Source organism: Rhodnius prolixus, unplaced genomic scaffold (genome assembly GCF_049639745.1).
Source record: "Rhodnius prolixus isolate KJV_2025 unplaced genomic scaffold, Rpr scaffold_10, whole genome shotgun sequence".
Taxonomy (NCBI): Eukaryota; Metazoa; Arthropoda; class Insecta; order Hemiptera; family Reduviidae; genus Rhodnius; species Rhodnius prolixus.
In genome coordinates this window covers 10,043,658-10,070,917 of record NW_027411615.1, presented here as the reverse complement: position 1 = coordinate 10,070,917, position 27,260 = coordinate 10,043,658, and the positions used below count along the sequence as shown (strand labels likewise).

The window sequence follows — 27,260 nt, the reverse complement described above, 5'->3', positions numbered from 1 at the left end:
GTATAATGTATTGTTAACGCATTAGAGCAAATATTCATCCCCACATCACAGATACTCTATTTTTAAATAGATATCCTTCATTCTACTACCTCTTATAGAAGAGGAAGTGCAAATAGAAAAAAAAAAGAGTTTTTGCAGACCAGTAAGTACAATCAACATCTTGGAAGAAACTTGACGCTCTAGATCTTTGTTGGAAAGTTATACAAAAAATTATTTAAGAAATCAACATTATGAGAAATATAAGTTAATAATAAAACTTTCTCAAACCTAACTCTGAGAGTGCAATCTTCTTTTCCAACTTCTTTTTTTTCATTAACGAGGTAGTTTTTGTTAGGTAGGAAGGGAGAGAGTGGTTTTAGAATAGACTGAGTTTGATGTCGACTTACTCTCAAGTCCAGACAATGTTTGCAGTTTTTTTTCAGAAACAGTCTAAAGTTTAAAAGTTAATGCTACTGGAAGAATATTTTGACATAAATAAAATTGAGGCAAAATTATTAATAAGCATATTTATATACATATTTAGTCTAAAAACTAGTGTTTTTCTGTGTTGGTGCTTCCAAACAATTCACATTAAAGATCAAATGAAGTATCTTAGCATTACTGTAATTTAAAAGTGATCTTCAATTGGTTACTTAAAACTAGTTCATTTAATTGGATAATGAAACAACCAATTGGAGATATGATTGGGTTAAACAATGCATGAATGTTTTTGAGATTATCCCAGACTTCAGTTGTTGGTCAGATCTACTTACTAGGTTTAACATAACTTGTAATTATGAGTCAAATTAAATAGAGTGGAAGGTTTAAAGAAAACGATTAGAGTAATCAAGAAGAAAGCCTGTTTTGAATACTCTCGAGAAAGTCACACTTCAGTTTTATTAGACATACTCGTACTTTCAATTTTATCATATCAATTTTAAGTTAAATAAAAAGCGACAGTTATGTCCATCTTATATTCATACCAATTTAATTCTAAATTTATAAAATGAAAACTAATCTTTTCAAATTTATTTTCTCTGTAAATAAAATAAAATTTAGTGTGTACTTTTTTAAGCAATTGCCTACGTCGAAGAATGGACGTCTAATGACATTTTAGAAAAATGAGTGTCTTTCTATAAAGTTTTTTTTAGTGGAGCCACCATCAACTGGACTATTTGCGCTTAAATTTTAATTTGCTTGGCCACGAGAACTGGGATGGCACTTTCAAGTTCTCTGTCCGCAGTGGCTTGTTTAGCAAAGCAAATGAAACTGATGGTTATTCAATATTTTCCACACATCACCTCTTAATAACTTCGTCCATTTGGAGAAATGTCGGATTTTTTGTATGCCATACTTTGCCTTACTAGCACTGGTTTTTATTGTTTAGGATAACTCAAAACATTTTGGGACCGACGTTATATTTCATCATATTTTAGAAATTCTTCATAAATTATTAATGAGATATTAGCAAGTTATCGAACCTCAAAGTTATTTTCTAACACAACCAATAAACCACGAGATAAACTACTTAGATTATACTTTTCTCTATTTTAAATAGATCTTCAACTATTATTTGAATAATTTTTTTAAAATCTGGTTTTGGATAATCTGGGAAAGAAAAAATTAGTTTCTCCGAATCCAAGCCTATTATTTTTTTCCAAAGATGACCTGAACGTGTAATTAATTTATATGTTTCATAACATAAGTTCGTAGAACACAGTTAAAAAGAACTGGAAATAATAATTGACTATTATAAGGTAATCACCTTATAAAAAGCAATAAGATGACTCAAAGAAGATTTTAAGGTTGATAAGAAGAAAATGGAAGAAATAACTCGAAGAGAAATTGAAAAAGGTACAGAAGACTTAAAGAGTTTGTAAAGTACCTATTATTTGTTCCGTTGTTTTTCTAGTATTGTTGGCGTAGTTACTTCAAGTATCAGTAGAACAACTGAACGAACAACACTTATGTTGTCTCCCGCAACACTCATTCCCACATATAGGGCTCGCGTAGACAGTTGAAATTTAATGTAGCTTTAGGGAAGCCACAGGCTAACTCTCTTACCTCTTATTTATAACTCGACTACCTTCAATGTACAAACAAAGTCCAACACAATCTGCAATCTGTTTGGTCGCAGTAAATTAGGATTTATTATCACTTCCTAGTCAATCTACAGAACTTGAAAGCAGAAGTTTGTTACCCGCATAACGCAGAATTTGTTCATCTACAATTTCTCATATTGTAAGTAATAATTACCTTTTATATTTATTTTTACTTTCGCTTATTACTGGTAGACAAATTGGTGCTATCGTATCAAATTCGTTGAGTTCTTATCCATATTTTGAAGATCTAAGTGTCCAAAAAAGTGGTTTTTTAGAAAATGTAATGCGAGTGGAAAATTGCAAGAAATTCAATATCATATTTCGTTTGGGATCTACTGTAAAAACTGTTAGAAAGATAAAATATTTTAAAAAGAGAGGGTTTAAGAAGTGCGGAAATTAAGAGAGAGATATTTCATATATCGCGCAGTGAAGTCTTGAATGAAATGTAATTTTAGATCAGAGGCAATGGTTCTGTTAGTGACGTAGTATGAAGCATTTGAAATATCGCGCAGAATTTTCAATTGTAGTGTTTTGGAGTCGGTTAAACCCCACAATTCGAGTCCGTGAGTCCAAACAGGTTTCTGTAGCGCGTTTTATATGAATACTTTGTTGTTTAGAAACAATAGTAATCGTCTGTCAAGGAGTCTAACCAATAGGTAGTGACGTTTTTTGAGTTCTTTCTGTTTAAGACTTGTGTGTGGCTTCCTTGTTAAACATTTTTCTATGAGATTCATATAAATTTAGAAAAGAACTTGAAGACATTCCCTTTCAGCCGTAATATTTACATGTTGAAACCAAGAATCATTCCCTGCTAAATTGTATTCCAGGAGCTCGTCTTATGTTCATTGAACACAAGCTGGCTAAATCTTAAATGATTTGTACTGGCAGCTAAGAAAGAATCAATCATCAATATTGAAGAACTGTAACATTCTCAGTTGAGCACCACATTTTAATGTCCATCCCAGCTCTGCAAAGTAAAAAGAAATAACTTGAAAATTAAATATTTTATGCCCTATGAAGGCAGATACTACTAAGAAAGAAGACTGCAGTTAGTATTTATTATGATGCTAACAACAGAAGAGAGTAATGTTGCTTGTAAGTATATACTGTGAAGGGCGTACGGATTTAACTGTCAGTTAATAATAGAAATGGGTGATTTAGAAGAACCATTCTTTGAGATATTTAAAATTCTGTCTACAAACAGCTCAAATAAAAACAATTAAATGAATCTATTAAGAAAGTAAATGGAAATATTTTCTTATATTAAATCAGTATTGACAAACTCATCAAAATTCCGAGGTTGCAAACTAAATTAATTATGAGACGGATGATTATTATTTATTTATTTCCTACATGTTTCATTTTGTCCCTCATATAATATACATTTAAAATTAAATTAACATTATACGAGTATTTTTATAATTAGTAAACAGTCTATAATCCAGATGTGAAATATTTCAAAAGGTATTTGTATTAAATTAAAATTATAATTAATCATTTATATTTTATATATGTAATCTAAATTTTTAATAGGTACAAAAGTTGCGCTTAAATCAACAATTAATTAGAAAGTAAAAATAAAACAATGAAAATGAAATATTAACTTTTTATAACAAACATTTATAAAGTAAAAAAATTAAAGTAATGCCTATTTTTTCAGGCGTGCTTTACGTCCAACTACCAATTAGGTGTCGTGGACGGAATCAAACATTTATAAGTATTATTTTCCCTATTTATTGAGTTAATTACCAAGCAGATATGAGCTGAGGTATCCACTGTTTGTCCAGTAAGGGACGGCTGGACAGAGATGATGTACATCTTCCACTAAGTATTTCGCTTGTTTGGCAGGTGCACTTTGGGTTTTTGTGTTAAATGAAATCTATATAGAAGACACTTTTTTCGGCCGTGACCTTGCTATGCGTGGGAAGGTTGAAGATAAAATTGGTATTTCCAAGATCTTAAGTCTTCACAGTAGACGTAATTTATAAATTTTTAAATTAATTGTCAAATATTAATCTGTGATATTGTTCATAAATTAATTAACAGCTTTGATTTGATGTGATCCATCATTTTTGCTGCGCCCCATCAAATACTACGAAGTATGGAAATCTCTTTAATATAAATTCCTATAAAACTTATTATGCTTTTATTGCTTTTTATCGGATCTTTGAGATTCTTTTAATAATGTAACTGATAATTTAATTCGTAATTAATATTTCTAGAACCAATTTAAAAATTATTTGAATATCTAATAAATTCTATTAATTAGTCAATTAATCCCAGTACTATAGTTTATCTGCTTGTTTATCAAGTGTATCATAGTTTATTTTCATAATTTTATTTAGTCTATTGCTTATTTCTACACTCTGTGTAAAGGATAATATCTAAGGATAATGTTATTAAATTCTTTATTTGTAAATAAAGTTAAATTGTTATTTGTACAGTCAATACTGATTAGAGAACATCTAATAAATTTGAAAAATCATTGCTAGAGAAAGGATGAATGACATAATAAAATATTCTCAATAAAATATTGTAATTTAAGAAAACTTTTTCGTAGAAATTCTCTCTCATGGCATTTTAGTCTTCCAACTAAAATTTGTATTTGGACCTACCGACTACAACAATTTGCATCAATTTACGGATGAAAATAATTTATTGTACAATAATATTTAATAATTTATTAAGTATACGCAGTGAGCTATCCTATTTTTAAAATTTGGTGTACCGTAAATTTTTGATAATTAAGTCAAAAAAAGATTAATTAGTAAAATAGTAATTTATTAAACCAAATTCATTATAAATTTGATTTACACCAATGATTATAATCTAAATATAAATTGTAGCTCCTAGTCGTAACTAAAATATGTACGCCAGTAAGTCATGACCTACCTCTACCTGACGACTTGTTGACACATGTCTAAGTTTATTATCACATTAAAAATAGTGTTTTATCAGTAGTGTTCATAGCAACATAAGAACAAGGAAAAGTTGGAAAAATTATTCATTTAAACTTTTTAAATGCCAATAATAATTTTGATAAATATCTATGAATGTGCCGACTAAAGAAATGATTGATCTTTTTTTAAGTTTAAACCATATTTACCAATTCAACTACGCAAGCAAAAGAGTTTTGTATTAAATATGAAGAAATTTTTGTACGTTAATAATGATAGAAAAAAAAGTGGAATTTATGAAATTAAAATAAATAAAAAAAGACCTTGTGTTGTAATTTACATGAATAAAGTCAGAATTAAAACAATAAGAACGAACGCGAACTATTATATACCTGCGAGTTAGATTATTTAAATAAAATTGTATTTACAAAAAAATAAGTAAAATAAAAAAATATCTTTGCTCATACATTGTAATGGCCTGTTTATATTTAATGGTGCTACTTTAAGATTAACAATAAATAAATAATTTCAATACCATAAATAGTTTGGGAAAGAAATGCACTTTTCTACCTCTCATAAATTAATTGGTATAATTAATTAAATTCAAATGATTCATAAAGATGACTAACAAATTTGTAGTTTATTGATAGAACGTTTGAGGTGAAGGTGTGAAAAAAAAAATCTAAGTTTATTTAATTAAGTTTCAGATAGATGACAGTCTTACCTTTTACATTTTGTTTGTAAGATAGTCGCACTGGTGCGATACCAGTGTTCTGACAAGATAACGGCATGACGAGTTCCTAGACACGTCTTTCCCGATCATTATTATTAACAAAAAAAAAAAAATGAATAAAAAAATGTTAAAATAATTGAAAGCCGTTCAATAAATTATTATGAGAATATTTACGGCAGTTAAATATTATTGTTTTAGATTCTTATGGATAGCGCGATATTGGAAGTTGATACAATGTGGAGGACAGGCGGCTAACTGGCCGCGACATATGCACATACCGGCAACGTGCCATCGATGTACGCCGGCGGCAGGCATGCGCCGCCCGCGGAGGCCGCAATTATTCGGCTCTGTTCGTCAAACATCGTTTTGTACTTTAAAAAAAAAAGAAAGAAAGAAAAAGAAAAAAAAATAATAAAGGAGAAAAGAGGAAAAATAAAACCTACCCCTAATTAAAAAAACCCACTTTTTTATATTATCATTCTACGACCAACCTCAATTGCAAACACAACTAGCATTGATTACTGCTAGCGACTGATTAACGAAATAAACTCCTTTATGATACTGAAAATTATTTCATCATAATTTATAATTAATGAATTCGCAAATAAATTTACAATTACACAATTAAATAACATTCGATATTAGTCATTAAAGATTAGAGAAAAGAAAGGTCTTCATTTTTTTTATTAATATTAATATTGATTTGTTTATTTTTCAATCTATAAAAAAATAATCGAATACAATAATTTCCTAAAATAAAATGAAACCGAAAATTTGAAGAACAATAAATAATATAAAAAATAAAATACAAAAAGAATAAACCAGAAGGACCTACAGGAATAGTCTGAAGTGAGCTGCAGATAAAAAGGAGTGGGTGTGTGTTCCCTGAGCCAGTTGTGGTACTCCTTGTGAGAACAAGGTCCAAGAATTTTCCCGTAGTCGTTTTTGCGTATTATCTCCTCTGGTTACGAACCAAAAGACATCTTGAAGTCTAGCGATTGTTAGTTTGGGCCAATGTACGGAACAATTACAATGAGTGAATCCAGTTTTAAGTCGTTTCTGCATTTGATTGAATCATAAATGTTTGTGTATTTAAATGCTTTAAAAAAAAATAAATAAAACAATTTAATTTAAACTTTATAAAAACATCAACGAGCACATTGATGAAGTGTGTAAACACACGCTGTCTGTGGGGTTTATGACATTGAAGGGATTTCAAGGATTCCAAAGGCTTGAAATGCACACAGTATTGTCTTGTCAGATATAAACTTGAATACGTCTCCATTATTTGGAATCTACAAAGAATTTACAAATGCAGCCGAATGCATAGAATGGTTTCAAAAAATGTAAAAGAAATTTGTCCGCTTCCTCAAACATATGGTAGTGCTATTATGACCACGTTTAGTATGATTTCTTTGAGAACACGCGTGGGATATTATCTGCGTTTTGTTTTCAAGATTCTAAGTGGCAAAATCGATTGTGCCGAAACCTTATTCTGTCAGACTCAGACAATGTCTTTGAATATTTCTTTATTCTAAATGTTTGCATCTAATGAGAAGACTATAAAAACTTGAAACTGAACAAATTGTTGTGTTTGATTTAGTTTTTGAGTCGATTTATATCTTTATAAGTCCAACTCCGAATAAAATCTTAGGTATCCAAAGATTCTAGACGTTGACATAGTTAAGAAAATTTATGCTGTGGTTGGATACACCATCCTTAATCCAAAAAAAAACTTGGGTAAATGTTCCAAATAAAAACATAAACAAGGCTGACGTTGCAATTAGTAATTTTAACTTATTGAAACAGTTTTATTCAAAATATTAAATAAACAATCTACCCCATTGCAGCAGGCTAAGAGATAACAATCTTGAAGCAATTTTGAGTCTTTCCTCCCTACTGAATCGGTAAATCAACACTGATTTCTCTAGGATCACAAAAATTGATAACGTAATGGTAGTAACTAGCGTTACAAATCCGAATATAAAGGCAATTAAAAAACTGCACATCTTTAACAGGTTTATGTAGGTTTAATAATTACATCTCACTAACTCAAGTTATAAAGAAAGCTTGGCTGAAATTCCGATTTGGAAGACAATTTTTTAAGGGAAATATGATTTTATTGAATGATTTTGTTTATCTGATTTTAAAACACCTCATCATTAACATCTAAATTTGGCTCATTCTGCCTTTTTTTTTTTAATCGTAAAAAAGGCTGTCAGCAAAATTATTAAAATGTAGATCTAACCGTATTCCCAAAATTATTTTTTATTAAAAATGTATGTAAACAAAAAAAAATTACATTCTCTAATTATTATGAATAATACACACAATTTTTGTTACAATAATTTATAAATTTAAAATACCTGTCACTCCATCTATTGGAAGCAAAAGCTAATACACACTTCTTTACTCTCTTGCTTGGTACTGCCACATTTTACAGGTCTCAGGTCTCCAATTTGCGACCATTTCATCCTTAATTGTTTTCACCGTTGTCCTCGGAGATTGTCTGATCGTGAATGAAATCAGTGGGTATATCATTCAAGATATATTAGTACTATTACCTTAAATTTTTATTGTTATTATTAGTAAGCAGTACTACATTAAATGTTTTCATTTGATTATCATAAGATTGTTTTCTAAAAGAGACATATATTTTTGTTTGTTTTTTTTTTTTTCTTCTTCTTTTATAAGAATTTTATCTTAAATGAGAGACCTGTGCCCCCTGACATTATCTCGTATCCCTACATTTTTGTTCGGCCCAGGCCTCCAGTTTTATTCAAGATTGTCCATGTGACTGTTCTCCCTAGTGAAAGGTAAATTTTTGTTATTAATTTATTCTCTCATTAGTTTTAGTTTTTAGTCGCCTCCGTTCACGAGACCTAATTTGGTGGTTGGACGTAAAGCATGCCTGAAAAAAAATAGGCATTACCTTATTTTTGTTTTTACTTAATTAACTTGATTTTGAAACCTTATGATTATGAAAAAAGTGTACCTTAATCATAAGAACTATGGGTTTAAATGTAAACATTTTTTGTGTTTATGTGATTAGAATAGCACAAAGCTGGAAACTCGCAGAATAATATATATTTCGTTTAGATTCTAAGAGCGGTACGGTAATAAGATTTTTACAACCGGTCAAAAACGAACTACTATCGTAAATTTTAATTCTAAACATCTAATCAGTTGAATTCAATTCAGTTGTTACTTATTTTTTTGAAACTTTATAAATGAAACAAATGTTAAAAAAGTGAAAGTTTTTGAAGTTACAATGGGCATCTTTCTCTCTCATCTTTCTTTAAATCAAATATAATAATTAATAAAAGAATTGAACCGCGACTGTCAAGAATCTATTATGGATTCCTGATTCTCTAAAAATTATTACTGCTATTTGTGTTATCTTTCTGGCCTTATTAATGCCGTTCTACTCTTACTAATTACTAGCATTGGCAGGAAACAGTTACTCTTAATCAGACGCGGGTTTGAAATGTTAACTTCACCTTAAGACTCTTTTTAAGCCCTTACTTACCCGCACAGGTATTACTATTGTTTAAATCTTCACAGACTATGTAAAAGTCAATACCCTGCTCCTCGATTGACACACTAACCTACTTGTACTAGTTCTACCTCTGTTTTAGATATATATTAAAATGGGAATAGAGAACGGCTATGATGGAACAACCACTGATACCTAAAAGATCGATTGTGGTTCCCGTTCTTGTAAATGTTTAATCTTCGGTGTATGCTATACCAATTTGTTCATTATTCAATAAAACGTACATTGATGGCGTCAAATTTATTGTAGGGCTATAATAACTGTAGGGTTTGAAAAACAAAACAAAAAATGATCTACCAGTACTTCCTCCCCGGCTTTTTAGTAATTATTCACGCCAGTGAAGTTATTGTTTACATGATTTAAAATGTTTTTCTTCTGTTATTACAATATATATTATTTATTGACCAAATCGTCGCAGTTATTAATCCAAAATATGTAAAATTAGAAATCATTACACTTTCCAAGAAGGCATTTGTCTTTTAATTTTTTTTAAGACACTTTAAATATCGGCTATTCGAGGATAAAACAAAAATTTACCTGAAAGACCTCTAACACCTAAATATTCTATTATTATTTTTTTTTTTTTTTAAGGCGCGACATCTTAGATCATGGGCACCTAAAAATCCTATTTGTGCTTCCTTTGTCACTATTTCTTAATTGATTTAATAATAAATCAATCAGTTGTCTGAACATGTGAACGAAGTTTTGTGAGTGTGAGTTAGAATTAAGTAAGTTAAAGCTCACTACAGTTATATAGTTCCATGCAGTAGGTATTCTTTTCCAATTAGGTGGTGTAAATACTAAAAAATACATGGAATAATGTCCAATGTCCGGAGGTTACCGTCTTAGCTTCCACTTCTTTGTAGGCAAAAAATCCAATACAACCTTCTTTCACCTATTCTCTTAGCTAAAAAAAAAAATGAGCCATGTATGTCCATGGTAGTCCGAAGGAGCGAGGATTTGGCCATAAAAGCAGGATGAGGAGAAGTCTTACATTAATTTTTGAGGCAATCTGATGCTAGAAGTGTGATCGTGCAGACAGGCAGATAAAAGGTTATTTTTGGACAAAGTAGCGCTTCCTTCGAGAACAAATTTGAAGTGGGTACTGATGGTAATTAAAACCACTGAAAAAATGCAGACTTTTGTTACACCAAATTAACAAACCGATAGGAATTTAAATAGCACGTTTTTGGCGATTATTTTGCAGCATACTAAGAGGAGAATATTTTGTATAAGTCCTTCATTAATCTTAATATGCATAATAAATAAAACACATAAAATAGAAAGAAATGGGGAGACCCAGTCAATTGTGGATAAAAATTACCCTTTGATCTCATTAACTCTTATCTTTGAAGAAAGAGAACTAGTGATACGACAAGAGTGCTTGTACTTTGATTCTTATACTTTTTATTAAAAAAAATTATGTCACCCAATTAATTAATAATTTAAACAATCTAGATATAATTCGGTTAGTTAATTCATAGCTATCCTCATTGAAAGTGAATACTATTATAGACAAAAGTGTCAGTGTAAATTTTTAATAAATCTTTCTTTTTTTTTTTTTTGTTAGTAAAGTTTGTGTTAAACTCATGACGTCTAAAACAAAACGAGATTTGCCCAAGATGGAATCACTGAATCGTATATCAAAAATACCTGTTGTGGAAACAGGTATGCAATATGCAAAGATCGTATATGGTAAAATTAAGGTAAACAAAAAATTTAATTAATTTAAACTTCATAATGTTCTCTTTTAATTATTTGTTTACGATGGTTTAATATAATTTCAGACAAGAGATTTTTTTTTTTTTGTGATGAACAAATAGTTTGTAGTATGTATCTTAGTGCTGTAACTAAAAACTATTTTCAATTTAAATAAATTAATTTTTTTTTTAGAATTCAAATGCTTTAGTGCAATGGAGCCTGGGCACAGTGGAAGGCAGTATACAAAGAGCAATCGACAGATCTCTGATCGCTGTGCCTATGATTGAAATGCCATTATCAATTGTTGATACAATTGTATGCAGAAGCTTGGACACAATTGAACAACGTGTTCCAGCTATTAACTATCCTCCAGAAGTGGTAAATGATTAATTAGTTGAATTTTATCTAGTTATTTAACTTTTTTTTTTCATTTCAAACTTCTACTTAAAGCAAATTCCGCTTGCTCCTAAAATTAATTATTTAGATTAATTGTCAAACAAAGTTATTAAAAAATATTTTTAAAAACTCGTTTAACTTACTCTAACGTAATTTTAAAATTGATATTTTTGAATTTTATAGAATTTTCGAATATGAAACATTTAGGCACTAATTTTCAAATTCCATAACAAATAAAAATTAAGACAGTGGGAATGAAATTTTCCTTCTTTATTTCTGAATAAGTAGGAGCTAACTGAATGAACTACATCCTATTTTTGCAATGCCTTTACCAATCCTCCTTCAAACCCTTTTGCATGTCTTCTGGCTCATTCCTTGTCTTTCCAAAAATTAAGAATTTAATAAGATTTTGGTTTCTCAGATAGAATATCCGCAAATAACATTCTAACAGTTATAAACTGCACTTAGTGAAATCCCTTAACAATAAGAATTGTTCTGCAATAAAGATGTATATGCTTAAAAATTGTTTAAAAGAGCTTTAATTCTTTAGCTGCTAAACAAAACAAAAGATTTGGTCTCAACTAAAATTGTACAACCAGTAATTAAGAGAGCAGATTCTGTAAAACAATTTAGTGTACAAGGTGCAAGTAAATACGGTGAAATTGCTGCTTCACGTTTGGACACAGCTTTAGATGTAGCAGATCTTTATGTTGATAAATACCTACCTGATGCTTCAGATGAAACCGATTCTAAAGGTATTTTAAACAAATCAATAATTAAAAATCTTTACTACTAGTAAATGCTGTGGTGTACAAGTTAAAAAAAAAAAATTGATAAACTGAAATATGCTTCAGTAAAGTCGAACTTCCAATTGATCGTTTCAACAATAAACTTATAACAGAAAGCGACAACAAAACGATATACCAAGTTTACTTTCTGCACTTTCGATTTTGAGATACTTAATTCATACGGACACATACACACACTTATATTTTTTACCTATTCAAGGGATCACAAAACAACATTTCCGCTGAAAAAAACAATCAATACGTTCTATGAGAAAAAAAGAAATCAAAGACAATCCAGTAGGTGCTTAGGGGGGGAAAAATTATAGAGAAAGTATAGAATTAAATGGTTTTCCAAGGTCGATCTCTAAATAATTTTGATTATTCGACTTCATCAGAAAAAGTGTGGTGCAGCGTTCTGTATAAAAGCAATTTTTTGTTTTTCAATCTTGAAATAGACGTAAACAAAGTAGTTTATTCCCAAGCAATTCATGAGAAACTATTGTTATATTATTTGAATGTTAATGAGATTGCACAATTTGGAATATATTAGAATTATTACCATCTCAATTAAAATTGTTTATTCTCCCCGCTATTTCTATAACGATTCTCTATATTCTCATGATAATTATCTATTCTTCCTTTATTTTGATATATATTACTTTTATACACTCATTATCAAAGTCTGTGCTCTGAAGAGAGGAAGATAAAAATGATCATTAAAAGCTCTTCTATGTCTTCAAATATTTCAGTAGATAACCGAACGAATGAAAGCAAAACTATTCAAACTATTGAGCACGTAAATAGATTTTCAAGAAAGTTACAAAGAAGATTAACTAAAAGGACAATAGCTGAAGCCAGAGCCCTTAGAAGGCAAGGTATTAACACTGCACAAATTCTTCTTCATCTGATGGATTTAGTAAGTAATTTAAACATTATTAAAAAAAGTAAATATATATATATATAATAAAAATTCGCAATAATTTTATGGGTATTTCATTAATTTTTCAGGCAATAAAAGACCCAAAGCAATTTATAGAAACAATGAAAACTTTATGGATAAATTTGAGCAAAGATGAACCAGAAAATCAGGTACCACCCGCCAATCTTGAGCAGTTAATTACAATGTTGACCAGAGAAAGTGCAAGAAGATTAGTTCATTTAACAAATTTTACTATTTCAACTGCAGCTAATTTACCATCAATTGTAATGCAAGGTTTAACAATTTTGAATCTTTATGCTGTACATTTATTGGATAAAATTACGAAGGTAAAGAATAAATAGATTCGTAGTTAATATATTTCAATTATAATTATTTATACTAAGAAATAATCTCTTTAGACAGTCAATCTTGGACAAGCTAAAACAATTGCAGTTGCAAGAGCTAAGTCAGAAATAGAGGTTTTATACGATATTCTGATGCAGTTGTACAGCCTTGTACCTCAATTAACGGTAATTTCTAAAATATTTTCTCTATATATTTTAAAAGAATCTCTCAGATGTTTTTCTTGAGTACAGCGCTCGAAACACCGAAACATTACTTAGTTTAAATAATAATTCACAGGTGCACAGTATAATTTTAGAAAGTTAGTAAGTTTCAAAAGCGTAAACTTTTGAAAAATTTAGATCATTTGAGAATTTAGTATTGGGGCTTGCAAAGATCCCCCATAATTACTATCACAGACAGGTACTTAACCTTTGATCTTTTTCGCGCAGTGTTTACAATAGTTTTTGTTTTAAACAAACTAAACAAGCAAATATTAGATTCGTGTAAAGCCTAATCTACGAGTCAATCTAATCTACGAATCAATCTCGTATATTGAAAGAATATCCGGGATTCTTTTTTTAGTTTTATCTTATTGGACTAATGGAATCTTTCCGACAAAATCTTGAAATCGAAAATTAGACATAATAGTAGACTTCCTCTTGCCTAGTAAGGCAAAATAAAAAAATAAATAAATAAACCCTGCCCTCAAATATTTATCAAAGATTTTCTCAAAGAAACTAGCTAGAAACCTAGCGGCCACAGAACTTGCCTTGGAAGAAAATACTATATTCGATTTTGAGATCTCAGTTGGTGATCAAGTATCGAGAAAAAAAAATGGAGATATTGGAATCCAAGACTAAATCGATAGAACAAACTTAGTAATTTTCTTGTTTGCTTCTTAATAAAAAATCGCCGCCCATAATTATTTTAAAATTAGTAAAATAAGCCAATAATTAGTAATAAGCCAATTTTATCCTTTACGGACCTACTGCTTCTTACCAATGCAAGAAGTGGTCGTCTAAATGGATCATTCATTCTAATACCCTAGAATTGATTGTTTACCTCTGGTAATTTGATGATTTTTTTTAAATAAACCAAATAAATTTCTGAAAACAAACTTAACGTTTTGCTTGTGTTATAGGAGAACTTAGCCACCCGTGTTAAACCTACCTCATCAAGACCTGCCGAAACTGAAGCTTCACCCACAACTTCCAAAGAGCAGAAAAAAACGCCAAATAGCGAAGATAATACTTGTAAAGATAACTCGACCAAGGCGCAAGAAGGAGCATCAACAGCCCCGAACAAAAAAGAAATGAAAAGAGATAAAAAGAAGAATAGGAATTTAGAAGAAAACCAACGATCCACAGGAGATGAAAATTCAAATAGTTCCATTGAAAACGGCAGCGCAACAAGTCAGAAAATATAGTTTTAGTCTTATTTAAACGTTTTTTTTACATGTAGAAAAATAGAAAAAGAAAATAATTTGAGAGCTTTCTTTACCGTCAATTCCAATAGTTATTTATTGGAAAATTTCTTGAAATACTGTATGGAACAAACTCATTCTTAGTAACTATAGCATATAATATAACGCTGTTATTATTCTTCTTTTGCAAATAATTAAACCTCTTATAGCTATTATTTATTCTGAAAAACAGACGAAATAAGATAATTTAATCAAATAATATTATTACAATTTTTTCCGGTGCAACGATGAAATTAATTTTAACTACTCCCGCACATTCTACCGCCTTTTGGTGGCACTTTCTTTTTTCCCTTATCTTTAAACATTTAAATTTAATTGCAATGTGAAATCGGTGCTTATATATTGAAGACAATACCACGTGCTTTGTGTTGAGTGAAGTAACTTCTGAATACAGCAATCCTTTTTAGGTTTTTTACAACTTTCGGTAAATTTAAAATTCATTTATATGATAATGTACTGTTGATTAGAACTGTAGAGGCCTATAACATTAAACAGACTATCAATCTCGTTTTATCTAAATAGAGAAAGTCGTAACTACAATTTTTTTATTAAAAATAAAATGTTATCTTTGTTTTAAAACTGTTCTACCAACCAATTCGTTTTCGTCAGCGGATTTGATATTACTATATTTTTTCATACACCTTAATGCATTCTTAATTTTTTATTTCTTACGGATATAATGGAGGATGTTTTTTTTAATATAATAGGTAAACTCTAAGGGTAGATAGACAAGGGGATTAGCTCAGATTAGTGCATAGATTCCCTCTTGGAGATTTCGGGATCAAATCCTGCTGCGTGCCTCATTGTCTCTTCCGAAGAGCCTCTTACAGCTGGCAGCCTTATAATGAAGAAAACATTCTCCCAAGGTAGGCAGAGTACTAGGAAAAGACTCAGGACGCCAATGACCACAGATGTTGTCAACCCTTAAATTAATTCAACGTTATACTTTTTCGTGCACTTTTTGACGGTCAACCCTTATACAATAAACAATACAAATTTAATAAAAATAAGGATACATTTTCTCAGATTATAAAAAATGCAATTATTTTTAAAGCAAATTTTACGCATGAACATTCTTCACAGCGTTATAATTAATTTTTTTTTAATTTGAGTTGCGTCTACATCTGATGTCATTGGCTTCTGTAGCTTTTCACAGTGCAATACCGGCCAATGGATAATGTCCTCTCATTTCGGACAGTGAGCTGTACAAAGCTTCTAGGAAAGAGAAAATCCAAGGCCAGCGGATTCCAACCTAGGATCTCTGACAGGGAATACAGAATGTTAATTGTTTCATAATTATTTATGTCTCAAGGATATTAAGAACACGATGTATTTAATTATCATAATTTTATTTGTCAATTAATTAAAACTTACTTTATTTTAATACTTAATATTGATTTCTCTAATCAGAATTATGTGAAGGTAATATACATGATGGCTAACTTTCAAAAATCCTTTATTTTATTAATCAAGAAACTATTTTTTTGTTGATAAATGGGTTATTAGAACATAATAAAGTACTTACATTATTTTAAAGAATATTTTGCTTTCTATAAATATATTTAATCATATAATATTTAAATTTCTTTTTTTTACTAAGATCTAAAATAAATACTATCTTTGAGGTCTAATATTACAAATTATAATTTTTTAAATATTTTTATTATAACCTCTTCTCATTTAAAAAAAATAAATAAAGCAAGAAGTATAACAGTATCCTTTATAAAAATTAATAAATAAATAAATGAAAATAAAAATCTACTTGTAGAAAAAAATAAAAATCTACTTGTAAAAAAAAAAAAATCTGTGAGAAAGATAAAATGTTTACCTTTTAGTGAATACATATTACAAACGCATTGGAAAAAACTCTGTCAAATTTGAAAGCATCAAAGTCGTTAAAGACTAAATAGAAAATGCACATGAACAAGAAGGCAACACTGAGCTTCATAAGATCTTCATTTAACCTTCTATTAACTTTTAATACTTGATTAGATTAACATAATTAATCCAACAATTTTATTTGTAAAGGGTGATGGAAATAATAAAAATAATTAAGAGGAATCCAAGCATTGTGCCAACTGAGAGTATCAATTTTGTCAATTTTCCCACCAATCGACTGAATCATACATTTAAATTTTCTAATGGTTATCTTTCCATGATTTCTAAGGGTGGAGTAGTCAATGCCATTTTTTTGTTTAATAAACTTACTATCTACTAATCGAATTACTTTCTGCAGTGAACACAGAATTTAATCTGAGAGTTGCTCGACCTCGTATTATGTAAGTTCGACGTTAGCTTAACACTACTGAAGCTATTTATCCAAAATAAATTGCTAATAATAACAAATCTATGCTTGCAAAAACTCTAATACATTTAATCTAGATTTGCTGTCTGATCCTGATAACCACATTCATACTTACGATTTGTAAAAAAATACTTCCCTACAGAATTATTAAAAAAACAAAAACTATATTAATGCTACGTCTTTTTGAGACACAAGGAGTGTACGAATTTTAGCGAAATACCAAAATTGAGAAATAAAATTACATTATTTAGTACTTTTTGTTTTACTTTTACAACTATTTAGTCTATTTAAATAATATTCTGTTCTAACTCAATATTTCGAGAGCTCAGAGAATTTTTCGTGAGTTACAAAGATTTAAATAATCTTTTAATCTAACTTCTACCCTGAACTTCTGCAATTTTTCACTAAATTTCATGAAATCTAGCTAGCACTTTAGCATTACTTTACTCATTAAGAGATATTCCGTTTTAGCAACATTTTCTTCATATACATAAAGAAAGAGAATTGTTACATTAGTATATTAAGATAATCCTAAAATAAAGAATCCCGGGAATATATTCAATAAAGATTAGGCTTTACATGTATGTAATATTTGCTTGTTCAGTTTGTTTTAAACAAAACTTATTACGAATGTGGCACGAAAAAAATTAAAGGTTAAATTCCTGTCTGAGATAGCAATTATGCAATGGGGTAACAATGTAAGCCCCATTTATACTGTAGTGATTGGCAGGTTGACAGAAAAAAAAATGTTTGAGTGATAGTGCTATTATCGTATGTAACAAATTAAATATAATCCACCATCGCGTTTTAACTTCCGCAAATTTTTCTTAAGTTTTTTTGAGAAATTCGTATGATTTCTTAACTCAATATAAACTTAAATCGATCATTTATTTCTAACTTGAACAATGATTTGATAAAATTTTGAACACTAATGAAATTGAACAATTATTAATCATTTTCAAGAACAAAAAGAGCATCGTTACAATTTACTAATAAACGTTTGAGATAAGCAAATTTTAAGCGAAAAATATAGATATTTATTAAGCAAATAAAAGAACCTTTAAAGCAGTGATGGTGGAAAATAAAGTATAATAAATGTTTTAACAATCATCATACAAACATTTTTGACAAACTACATTACCTATGAATAAAAGTTGACTTTCCAAGAAAGTTACTGTTTTAAATTTTCTCTAATTGATATTTTTCCAACTTTTACAAAATATAAACACATAAATAAAGTTTTCAAACCCTCTAATTCTGAAAAGAAGATGGTTGAAAAATTCTAATTGCTTTTTAAATGAAATAACCTTTTAACAGTCAACATGGTAACCACACAATTTACTCAAAACATTTTTAAGCATTAAAAAAGGCTGCTTTAAAAAATAAAAAAAAATCCTAAATAAAATAAACGAATGGAAGAATTTAAAGAAAGTAAAGCGGCCACTTTTGTGGCTTTTACTCCAGCTATACACAATAAGTGTCCAGTCGTAATTTCCCTTCATTTTCAGTTAAATACAATATGTCCGCTACTGTTTGTTCGCAGATAGCCTCTTCAGCCTTTAAGTACATCTGAAATTTTTTTCATGATAATATTAATGAGAAAAATCTATTCTTACTCGAAGCAATAGAAATTAGCGTGGAACAACATAGGCAGTGCCCTGAAAAAGGCTTCAGGCGCCAATAACGTCAGATATTTGACTAGCCTTAAATAAAAAAAATTGTATACTTCCTTACCCCTTTATATTTAAACTGTTTTGTGCTGGGCGGATGTTTAAAATTAGGTCCAAAATTTATTGTAACCGTAGCATTTTTGTGCAAAGATACTGCCGGATAATATGCGCCTCCATAGACATCCAAAAATGCCTCCCCTTCGCAAACCCCATTTTTAAAAAAGATGATTCTACTGCCCGACAAAACTTTGAGTTTTTTCAAAAATTCTGTTACTCTATCCTTTTCTTCGTAGTAAAGATGGCTTTTAAATTTCACTAAGGGCTGGAAAATATATAAAAAAATATAAAGAAAAGAAACTGTATAAAGCAGATTAAATAAATGCGAGAATTAGAAGAGAATGATTAAAATACCTAAATTGTACTGACCTTATCTTTATAAGTCACAGGTATATGAGTAATTCTATCATCATTTGGTAAACAAATTAAAAACCCTAAGGTATCACCTTCAGTATATCCCTCACTGTAATGTTTTCCTCTTGATTCATGAAATCTAGTTCCTTTTCTAATGAAAGAATGTAATGGAAAATCAAAAATTTCGTAGATAATTTTATTATTTTTAATAACTATAAACATAAACGCCACCTGGATCTCCAAGCATACCCAAACTTATCATAACCAAGTGGTGCTTGTAAGTTGGCGTACTCCTGCGCCCAACCTAGTCTAGATGCTGAACCATCCTTCATATCATCTACCGTTATTTCAAAATACCAATTACCTCGACTTACACCTAGATAATAAAAAATAATATAAATAAATTTTATTTAAAACGTGCCAAAAACTAAAAATCTACATTGAATAATTTATGAATAATACGTACAATGTGTAGCTCTGACCATACAGTATCCTTTATCCCCTGTAACTGTAAGACGATCTTCAGAGATCTTAAGTTGGGGAGCTCTATCATGCAATGCTAAAAGCACTGTGCCTGGAACTAAGGTTCTATAAAGCCAACCAGGTATTGGTTTCCCAGCCCAATCACTGCTTTCATCAAATTCCTTGTATTTAAAAAGATTGGAAATTAAATAAAGGATAATAATAATAAAAAAAGCTATTAAAAGAAATTTAGAAATATATTTGAAATAAAAATATGCATAATAAAGTGCATTTGTGCACTAAAAAAAAAAAACACGTTTTTGGCAACGTTTTTTTTATGAGTACGAGTACACTAATCAGATTCTTTAATTAAAACTGTCCGTTAGGGCAGTTGTATAAGGGTTGATCGTCAAAAACTGCACGAAAAAGAGCAACGTTAAAAACACCAAATTTTGACTATTTTTTATTTTATCTTTTTCTATAAAAGATAAAATTCCCAAATTTCCTTTAAAATATAGGACAAATAAAAGTAATTTTTTTGCTACGTAGTTTTTTTTTTATTATTATTTTATTGCTAATGTATAGTTTTGAACGTTAAATTTTGCAGTTTTGTTAAATTCGTATAGTGTTGGTACGTTCTCAAGAAGTTTAGTTTATGCAACTGAAAAAACAACATTAATATAGTCAGATTCTTTGAGAAGTCCTGGGTCATAAAATACTCTCCTGATTTACCAATCAAGGAGTCTAAATTTTTTACTATTATCAAGTTTATTTTAAATGCTACTTATATTTAAAGGCATATTTACTTATTGTATATATGTATACAAATTGTAAATTTCTAAATAAATGAACAAAAATTAATATAATTTTAAAAAATAATTCCCAAATATTGCTCGTATATGCAGGCGCCACGGTATCCGAGCGGTTAGAGGCGAGAACTGTAAAGCTAATATGTAATATTGTGATACTGGGTTCGATTCCCGGTCTAAGTCTTGGATTTTATATAATGGTTAATAAAAGAAATTTACAGTTTGCTAGTCCACGATACCTATTGGTAGTTGGACATTATGCCTGCCTGAAAAAATAGGTATTACTTTACTTAATGCTATATGGAAGTGCAGAGCACTGATTTATAAAAGATCTAACTTCAGACATATGGCTTTCTCAGCAAACAGAGAAAAATAATCTGAGAAACCTATATTACTTCTAGCTGAAGTTGTTAAGAGCTATGATCAGTTTATTATGGAAATGAGCAATTATTTGAAAAATGATCCTGTGTCAAAATAAATTACAAACCTGTCTGAAAGGTGCATGTGGATCAGGCTCAGCAAGAATATATCTGTAACCATCTTTGTTGTAGGGATGCTCCATGGGATAACCATGTGCTGGAAGTTTCGGCAAAGCTACATCTCCTCCTCTGGATTTCTTTCCTCCAATCTGGCCCGATTCTGGCATTTTCCGTTTTGTGTTCCGTCTAACGCCTCCACCACTGCTAGCTACAAAAACAAAAACAAAAAAATCAGAAAAACAATAAAATGTCTAATCTAAGACACGCGCCAAAACAAAAAAGATAATAATACTTGGTGGATTTCATCGTAATAATATAAACCTACACAAAGGAACCTTGAGAAATAAATCATTTACTCTTACAAATAATCTCTAAAAGAATTGGCAATTTCCATCCAAAACCCATCCTTTATTTATGGAAAATCATTCTGAAAACCGAAATTACTTTATGCATAACCTCGAAAAATCACTCTCTATCAACCTCTTTTTTTAATACTTTCTATTTTTCATGATCACATCCACCAATGGACCTAAATCTATTCTAAGAGTCATCCAAATTATTATGAATTTGGAAAGAGAGCAAACTGGGAAAGAAAGTGACATTTTATTTTGAATGAATTAAGAAATATATGGTACTTCGATATAATTACATAATTAGATGAAAATAAGAAGTTTTCAAGTTCGTTCTGCATTGTTACAAAAATCCAAACCGAGAAAATAATGTGTTTTACATGCGCAGTTCCATTCTTTAGTAATTGATTTTCACTTAAAAATAAATACTACCATAAAATCTGTTTAAAAATCTTAAAAAAGAAGCAATCTTTAGTTCATATTATCTATACATAAAAATGATATTATGGTATTACACAAAACTCGAAATTTTAGGAGGAAAAAAAGGCTAGGTAAACATCATTGCAGGATCAGCTGTTTAACTAGAATCAGAATTAGTTATACAGCAATCCAAATTTTTGAATCTTAATCTAAAATGTGAGTATAAAATATCAATGCAAAATTATCATTCTGGATCATTTCACTTCATGCAAAAAAAATAATAGAAAAAGCAAAACGATCAGAGGTTTGACCATGCGTCCACTTATATACAATAGTAACAATATATAGAGTGATTCATTTAAGATGGGCCAAACTGATTTCGTACATTCTGGATGTAAACTATGAAACTATGTGCTTTCGATCGGAGGCATGTTTCAGTTAATGAAACCGTAAGGTGTTTAGCGTACCCACTAACAAATACGAAATGTCTCACAAATGAGTGCTAATAACAATGAACCCGTAAAAAAAAAAGGTTGCATTAAATCCATGCTACAATAGCTTGAACTTTCAGGTTTCTATTAAATAGCTTTACATTAGCGAAAAAGTAGCATAGTTAATTGCCTATTAACGAAGAAATTGAAAGTGCTAATTCAAACTTATTATCAGAAATTTCAAAATATATTATTGGATTTTTCAACCAAATATTAACTGCATACAAACAAAAAAATGCATCATCCAAAGAACTAGGCTTAAAATATTCGAATTTCCTGTACAGAAATCTAATTATTTAAAATGAAGAAAATGTCAAAAATTAAAGAAGTTTAAAGAATAAAGTTTAAATCTGCGAATAATTCATTGTTATTTTTGGGACTTTATGCAAGTAAATTACATCTGAAATTTTTTTCATGATAATATTAATGAGAAAAATCTATTCTTACTCGAAGCAATAGAAATTAGCGTGGAACAACATAGGCAGTGCCCTGAAAAAGGCTTCAGGCGCCAATAACGTCAGATATTTGACTAGCCTTAAATAAAAAAAATTGTATACTTCCTTACCCCTTTATAGATCAGTCACTGGATCTCAAAGCCAATTTTGATACCCTTGTTGAAAAAAATTATCCCGTTTTAGCTTCCAATAAGACAATACACGACCTCATGATGCAAGAATTTGCCACACCAAGAAGCAGTAACAAAAAATTCTTTCTCTCGAATTAAACCAAATAGAACATGTGTGGGATATGATTGGGGCCGCTTAAGATATTACCTTCTATCAGCAAACAACTAGTCCAGTCCTCTTCTTTAGCAAGCGAGGGATGAGAAATTTATATATCAACTACCTTACTTCAATAACGTCCGTCTTTTTAAAACTGTCATGTTTTGTTTTAATACGAAATCTGACCCACCTCATATATTGATTATATTATTATATTTACATAAGAAAAGAACTCGAAGATATACATATATACAAAAGAAATAAGGAGAAAAACATCATTTTCAGCTCAAGGAAACATGAATGCACAGACAATTTCTTTCAACTTTATCGTGATTAATGCTTCCCAGGGACAGAGAAGCATAAAAAATTGAAAAAAAAAAAAAAATTAAGGATCTGTACATGGGTAAATTACAACTATTTACAACCTAATCTTCTAAATTAAGAGCAAGGATTTATCAATTCAGTAAAAAAGAACCAAAAATGATAAAGTAATAAAATCACTTGTATACATACTTATCCTTAATTGATTATGCAATTCAAATATGGTGACTTTTGAAAATTGTTTGAAAAAGACAATGTGCGCAACATTTAGATTTACCATGCTTAAGCCCTTGTTTACCATGTTGTATGCCCATATCAGTCATTTTTATCTGCCCTTGTTTTATCATAGCCTCGTAGTTTGGTTTGATCTTGGTAAGATCCTGTTGAATTAATGAATAAAGTGGTCCTTCATCAGTTGAATCTTCATAACTAAATAATACATTCGTTTCTTTAACTAGTGCTCGTAAAACCTTAAAATAAAAATAATAAAAATGAAAAGTATCAAAATTTTTTAAATGAGCAAGAGTATTTTTTCCAACAGGAAAAAAAAAACTTAAAAAATAAGCACCAGTTTACACGTATTTTATAGCACATTAAAATAGAAATAATTTGAGAGTGGGGATGGATCTTATCAATAAAAAAAACTTTTTTATTTTACATCAGAAGCCTTTCCTCAGAAAGATAATGCAATCATTATTTACATAGCAAGTGAATGACATCATCAATGCACGAAATTGGCAAGCGCTCAGTAAATACAAATGATTGTTTTTGCAACAAGATTACGTATGAAGTACTATTCTAAAATTTTACTATGCGAACGCAAAGCTTTGCATATGATTTTGATTGAAATAATTCTGCATGAAATTTTTCACCGTGCACTACAAAAGTTTCTAAAATTATTAAAATTTGTTAATAAACGTAAAAATAACAGTAGTTTCAGAAGGAACCTAAATAAATAGAGATAAAATCTAAATCGATTAGTCTTAGATTCAATATGAAAACAAATTTATATATATTTGTACCTCGGAGGTATACAACAATTAGTCCATTTTTTCAAAATTTCTTTTTTTGTTTCTAATACAAAATTATTTTTTGTACTAAACAATCATTTGTTAACGTGCATCTATGTTACTTATTACCCACCAAAAATTTAATTACAATAACGTCTGTGGGCTTTAAGTAAAAAAAAACCGCGAAAAAATCTTTCATTTGGTTTCCTGTAAAAAATTTAAAATGTGACATAGAGTTGTATACCTCCGAGGTACTGAAAAATGTATGTGTGTGAGACCTATTTTAAAATAAATTTTCTTAAATTTTTTCAAAAAGTAGGTGAGGCACTTAAAATACAACAATCTTAACCTAAACTTGTACCATAACTGATTAAAATCAATCACAAACATGAGACAACGTGGACTAAGCCCGCAAGTAATATTTAAAACATAATTTGTTTTGAATTATTTTTCAAAAAATTAATTAACACAGTGCCTTAAATATTAAAGTAAAAATAAAAGTAAATCTAGAAAATTTATGACTCATAATTAATTGCGTGATTTATCAGCTTCAAAAATTGGAGCTGATCTTTCATAGAAAAATGAGCCCTACATTCTCGAATTTCTCTTAGTTTTAATTTCTTTTCAAAATTCGGAAAAACTGTGAGCTACATAGCGTTAAATCTATCTCTTACCCCTCCCTACTTACTTACGCACACACATTTCACATCAATTAACGAGATCAAGGGATCAGGGAACTGTATTTCCGCCAAAAACTGGCTCATTCAAGAATTAAATGCATTTTTCTCCACCACTTCATTCTTACTAAAACTATCTCCTCTACAACAAAAGACAACTTTGTAATAAGCGTTCTAACCTCAACTGCCACCGAACACTTCAGTCATAAATCGCATCGTAGAAGCTGCTTCTATATAACAGACCATATCTTTCATGCCGAAATAAAAGTCCTATATGTCTATGACCTCGCCAAATATCCTAACTATCCCTCCAAATAACCTCCTCAAACTTACATCCAGGCAATCTAATCTCAAAAACTTCCAAAGCAACATTGCGTCCGCGTCTCTTAGTGATCAATAAATAAAGTAACATTTTTGTCTCGTTCACGCACTGTTTCTGCTTCTTCTTTGTTCATATTCCTTTTTGTATGAATGAAGTTTTAAATATTCAAATAAAAAATTAAAGTTTTGGAGTCAATGAGAGTTTATATAACTCTGACTGAAAAATGAAGACTAACTCCTTTTCTTAGCTTATTAAAACATGTTCAAGTATAATGGTAGAAGCACATTATCCTTTTAAAAAATGTAAAGAAGCAAAACAACAGAGACCTTAGCAGCGTTCAAGAGCCTGATGTTAAAGAGAGGGAATCTAAGAAGTTGTGATTTCTCTCCTATAATAGTTTTTGCCAAAAACTAAGAACGAAAATCTGCATTAAAATAAACAAATAAAGTTGCTTACCGAAGAATACATGGACTGTTTCACTCTCCTCGCAAAAGTAGTCATTCCTTCCCAATGTGACTCAATAAAAGGGATTATATCACGATCTTTGTTAAACTTTGATCTGGGTGTTCCTTCTTTAATCGAGGTTTGCATTAGATTAGCTATGGTTGTTACACAGATCTGAGGAAATACTAAAAGAAATGATGGAACAATAAAAGTTAATAATAAAGCTTCTTTACATTTGAAAACGAATTTACAAGGGTAATGCAATATACTTACATGGTGGATTTTTCTTAAAGCTTTCTAGCCCAGTACTTGAACAATTCTTGCAAACGAATACATAATTCATCATAAAAGGTACCAATTTTCCCAGCTGATAACCAATACAAGATTCATGAAACCATCTGCTACAATTCGCGCAAAGTAACTCTATTATGTTTAAATTCCTCTCTTTTCCACTAAAAATTTGAAAGAAGAAGGAAAAATTTAGAGAATAAGAGATTTAGAGAAGATAAAGAAATCCAATTGGACAATTGCGGATAATATATGATTTTTAATGAACTAGGTTTTATAAAATTATACAATTTTTATTTAGAAGTTTCTGTGTGCCTATAAGCGGCATCAACAATCATTGAATTATTTACTTTTAATTAACAACGTAGCAAATGATCATAGTATAAATAAAGTAAGCGTTATAACTATTTCAGACAGGTTTAGTCAAATAAAAAATTGTTTCTACCAATAACAGTTTCCTTCTCGATCAGCTTTTGCAGAAGAATTCACTGTAATTTTATCATCGATATCAGAGATTTTATCATCTAACTTCACATCATTTTGAGAATCCGCATCAGTTAAAGGACTCGATGGTTGTGATTCCTTCACTTCTTCCATTAAGTTTTGATCATCCATGTCTAATTCACAAAAAATTAACTATATTTTAAGCTATGGAATAATCTGGAAAACATTGTGAGCTACTAATATTTAAAAGCTAAATATGACTAGGAGTTCTGTAACGTGAATAAGAAAAACTAAAAATGAAATGAAACTTTTATGATAATGTACTGAGGATCCGATTATTACAAGTAATTATGCATAAGAAAAAAATAGGTATTATTATTGGTTAAAAAATTTACATTTATAAAATATATGTATATAGGCAGGAATACATTTTATAGAATGCATGAATATTAACACAAAAATTAATAAGCCCCAATTTTAAAAAAATAGAATTTGAAGATTACTAACTTGTTATTTTTAAATGTTATTACATTGATTTCAAAAAATTGTAAACAATCTAACAAAGGATGAAATCAATTGAAAATTATGTTAAAAGATGAAAATTACACTCAATAAATAAGCGTAATCAAACAAAAAATTAATATTAACTGTACACATTTCCACTGAAACAAAACATAAACATTGCGAAGAAAATAGTATAAACAACTAGAACCTGCTCTTTGTTATGTACCTGCCC

The 27,260-nt window shown here is 29.6% G+C and overlaps 3 protein-coding genes across 11 annotated transcripts in view; 1 reads left to right on the top strand and 2 right to left on the bottom strand.

Moving 5' to 3' along the window:
* Positions 1–6,113, bottom strand: part of Csgalnact (Chondroitin sulfate N-acetylgalactosaminyltransferase) — a 409,289-nt gene extending 403,176 nt beyond the window's left edge. The window contains exon 1 of one of the 2 annotated variants that reach the window (XM_074133944.1): positions 5,703–6,113. The gene's annotated coding sequence lies outside the window, so the exon portion shown is untranslated. The remainder of the gene's footprint in view (positions 1–5,702) is intronic. The other variant, XM_074133945.1, reaches the window with a different exon arrangement.
* Positions 1–15,054, top strand: part of LOC141457244 (lipid storage droplets surface-binding protein 1-like) — a 17,269-nt gene extending 2,215 nt beyond the window's left edge. The window contains exons 1-8 of one of the 4 annotated variants that reach the window (XM_074133948.1): positions 8,391–8,527; positions 10,838–10,973; positions 11,161–11,346; positions 11,915–12,119; positions 12,902–13,068; positions 13,161–13,418; positions 13,491–13,601; positions 14,558–15,054. In XM_074133948.1, the coding sequence (XP_073990049.1) occupies positions 10,857–10,973; positions 11,161–11,346; positions 11,915–12,119; positions 12,902–13,068; positions 13,161–13,418; positions 13,491–13,601; positions 14,558–14,842 (1,329 nt within the window). In that variant the 5' untranslated portion in view covers positions 8,391–8,527; positions 10,838–10,856 and the 3' untranslated portion in view covers positions 14,843–15,054. Of the gene's footprint in view, positions 1–8,390; positions 8,528–10,372; positions 10,736–10,837; positions 10,974–11,160; positions 11,347–11,914; positions 12,120–12,901; positions 13,069–13,160; positions 13,419–13,490; positions 13,602–14,557 lie in introns of those variants that run through there. The other 3 variants (XM_074133950.1, XM_074133949.1, XM_074133947.1) reach the window with 3 other exon arrangements.
* On the bottom strand, positions 11,556–27,260 carry ash2 (Set1/Ash2 histone methyltransferase complex subunit ash2). Of its 5 annotated transcripts, none has more exons than XM_074133938.1 (11): positions 27,032–27,260; positions 26,526–26,697; positions 26,066–26,244; positions 25,805–25,977; positions 23,617–23,809; positions 21,044–21,243; positions 19,752–19,929; positions 19,517–19,661; positions 19,301–19,436; positions 18,939–19,196; positions 11,556–11,859 (listed from the first exon to the last, which is right to left on the bottom strand). In XM_074133938.1, the coding sequence occupies exons 2-11, from the start codon at positions 26,693–26,695 to the stop codon at positions 11,842–11,844; spliced, it is 1,650 nt and encodes a 549-aa protein (XP_073990039.1). In that variant the 5' UTR covers positions 26,696–26,697; positions 27,032–27,260; the 3' UTR covers positions 11,556–11,841. The 5 variants fall into 5 exon arrangements, with proteins under 5 accessions (XP_073990039.1, XP_073990040.1, XP_073990036.1 ...); XM_074133939.1 differs by lacking the exon at positions 11,556–11,859 and adding an exon at positions 16,339–18,773 and having other exon boundaries at positions 23,532–23,809; XM_074133935.1 differs by lacking the exon at positions 11,556–11,859 and adding an exon at positions 16,339–18,773.

What these genes read in the sequence shown, in the direction of transcription:
- ash2 (XM_074133935.1), bottom strand. Translation starts at nt 26,695, where the DNA reads ATGGATGATCAAAACTTAATGGAAGAAGTGAAGGAATCACAACCATCG. An exon ending in TATGGTCAGAGCTACACATT is followed by an intron (nt 19,662 to 19,751) that starts GTACGTATTATT and finishes TTTATTATCTAG; the next exon opens with GTGTAAGTCGAGGTAATTGG. An exon ending in GGGTATGCTTGGAGATCCAG is followed by an intron (nt 19,437 to 19,516) that starts GTGGCGTTTATG and finishes TTCTTTCATTAG; the next exon opens with AAAAGGAACTAGATTTCATG.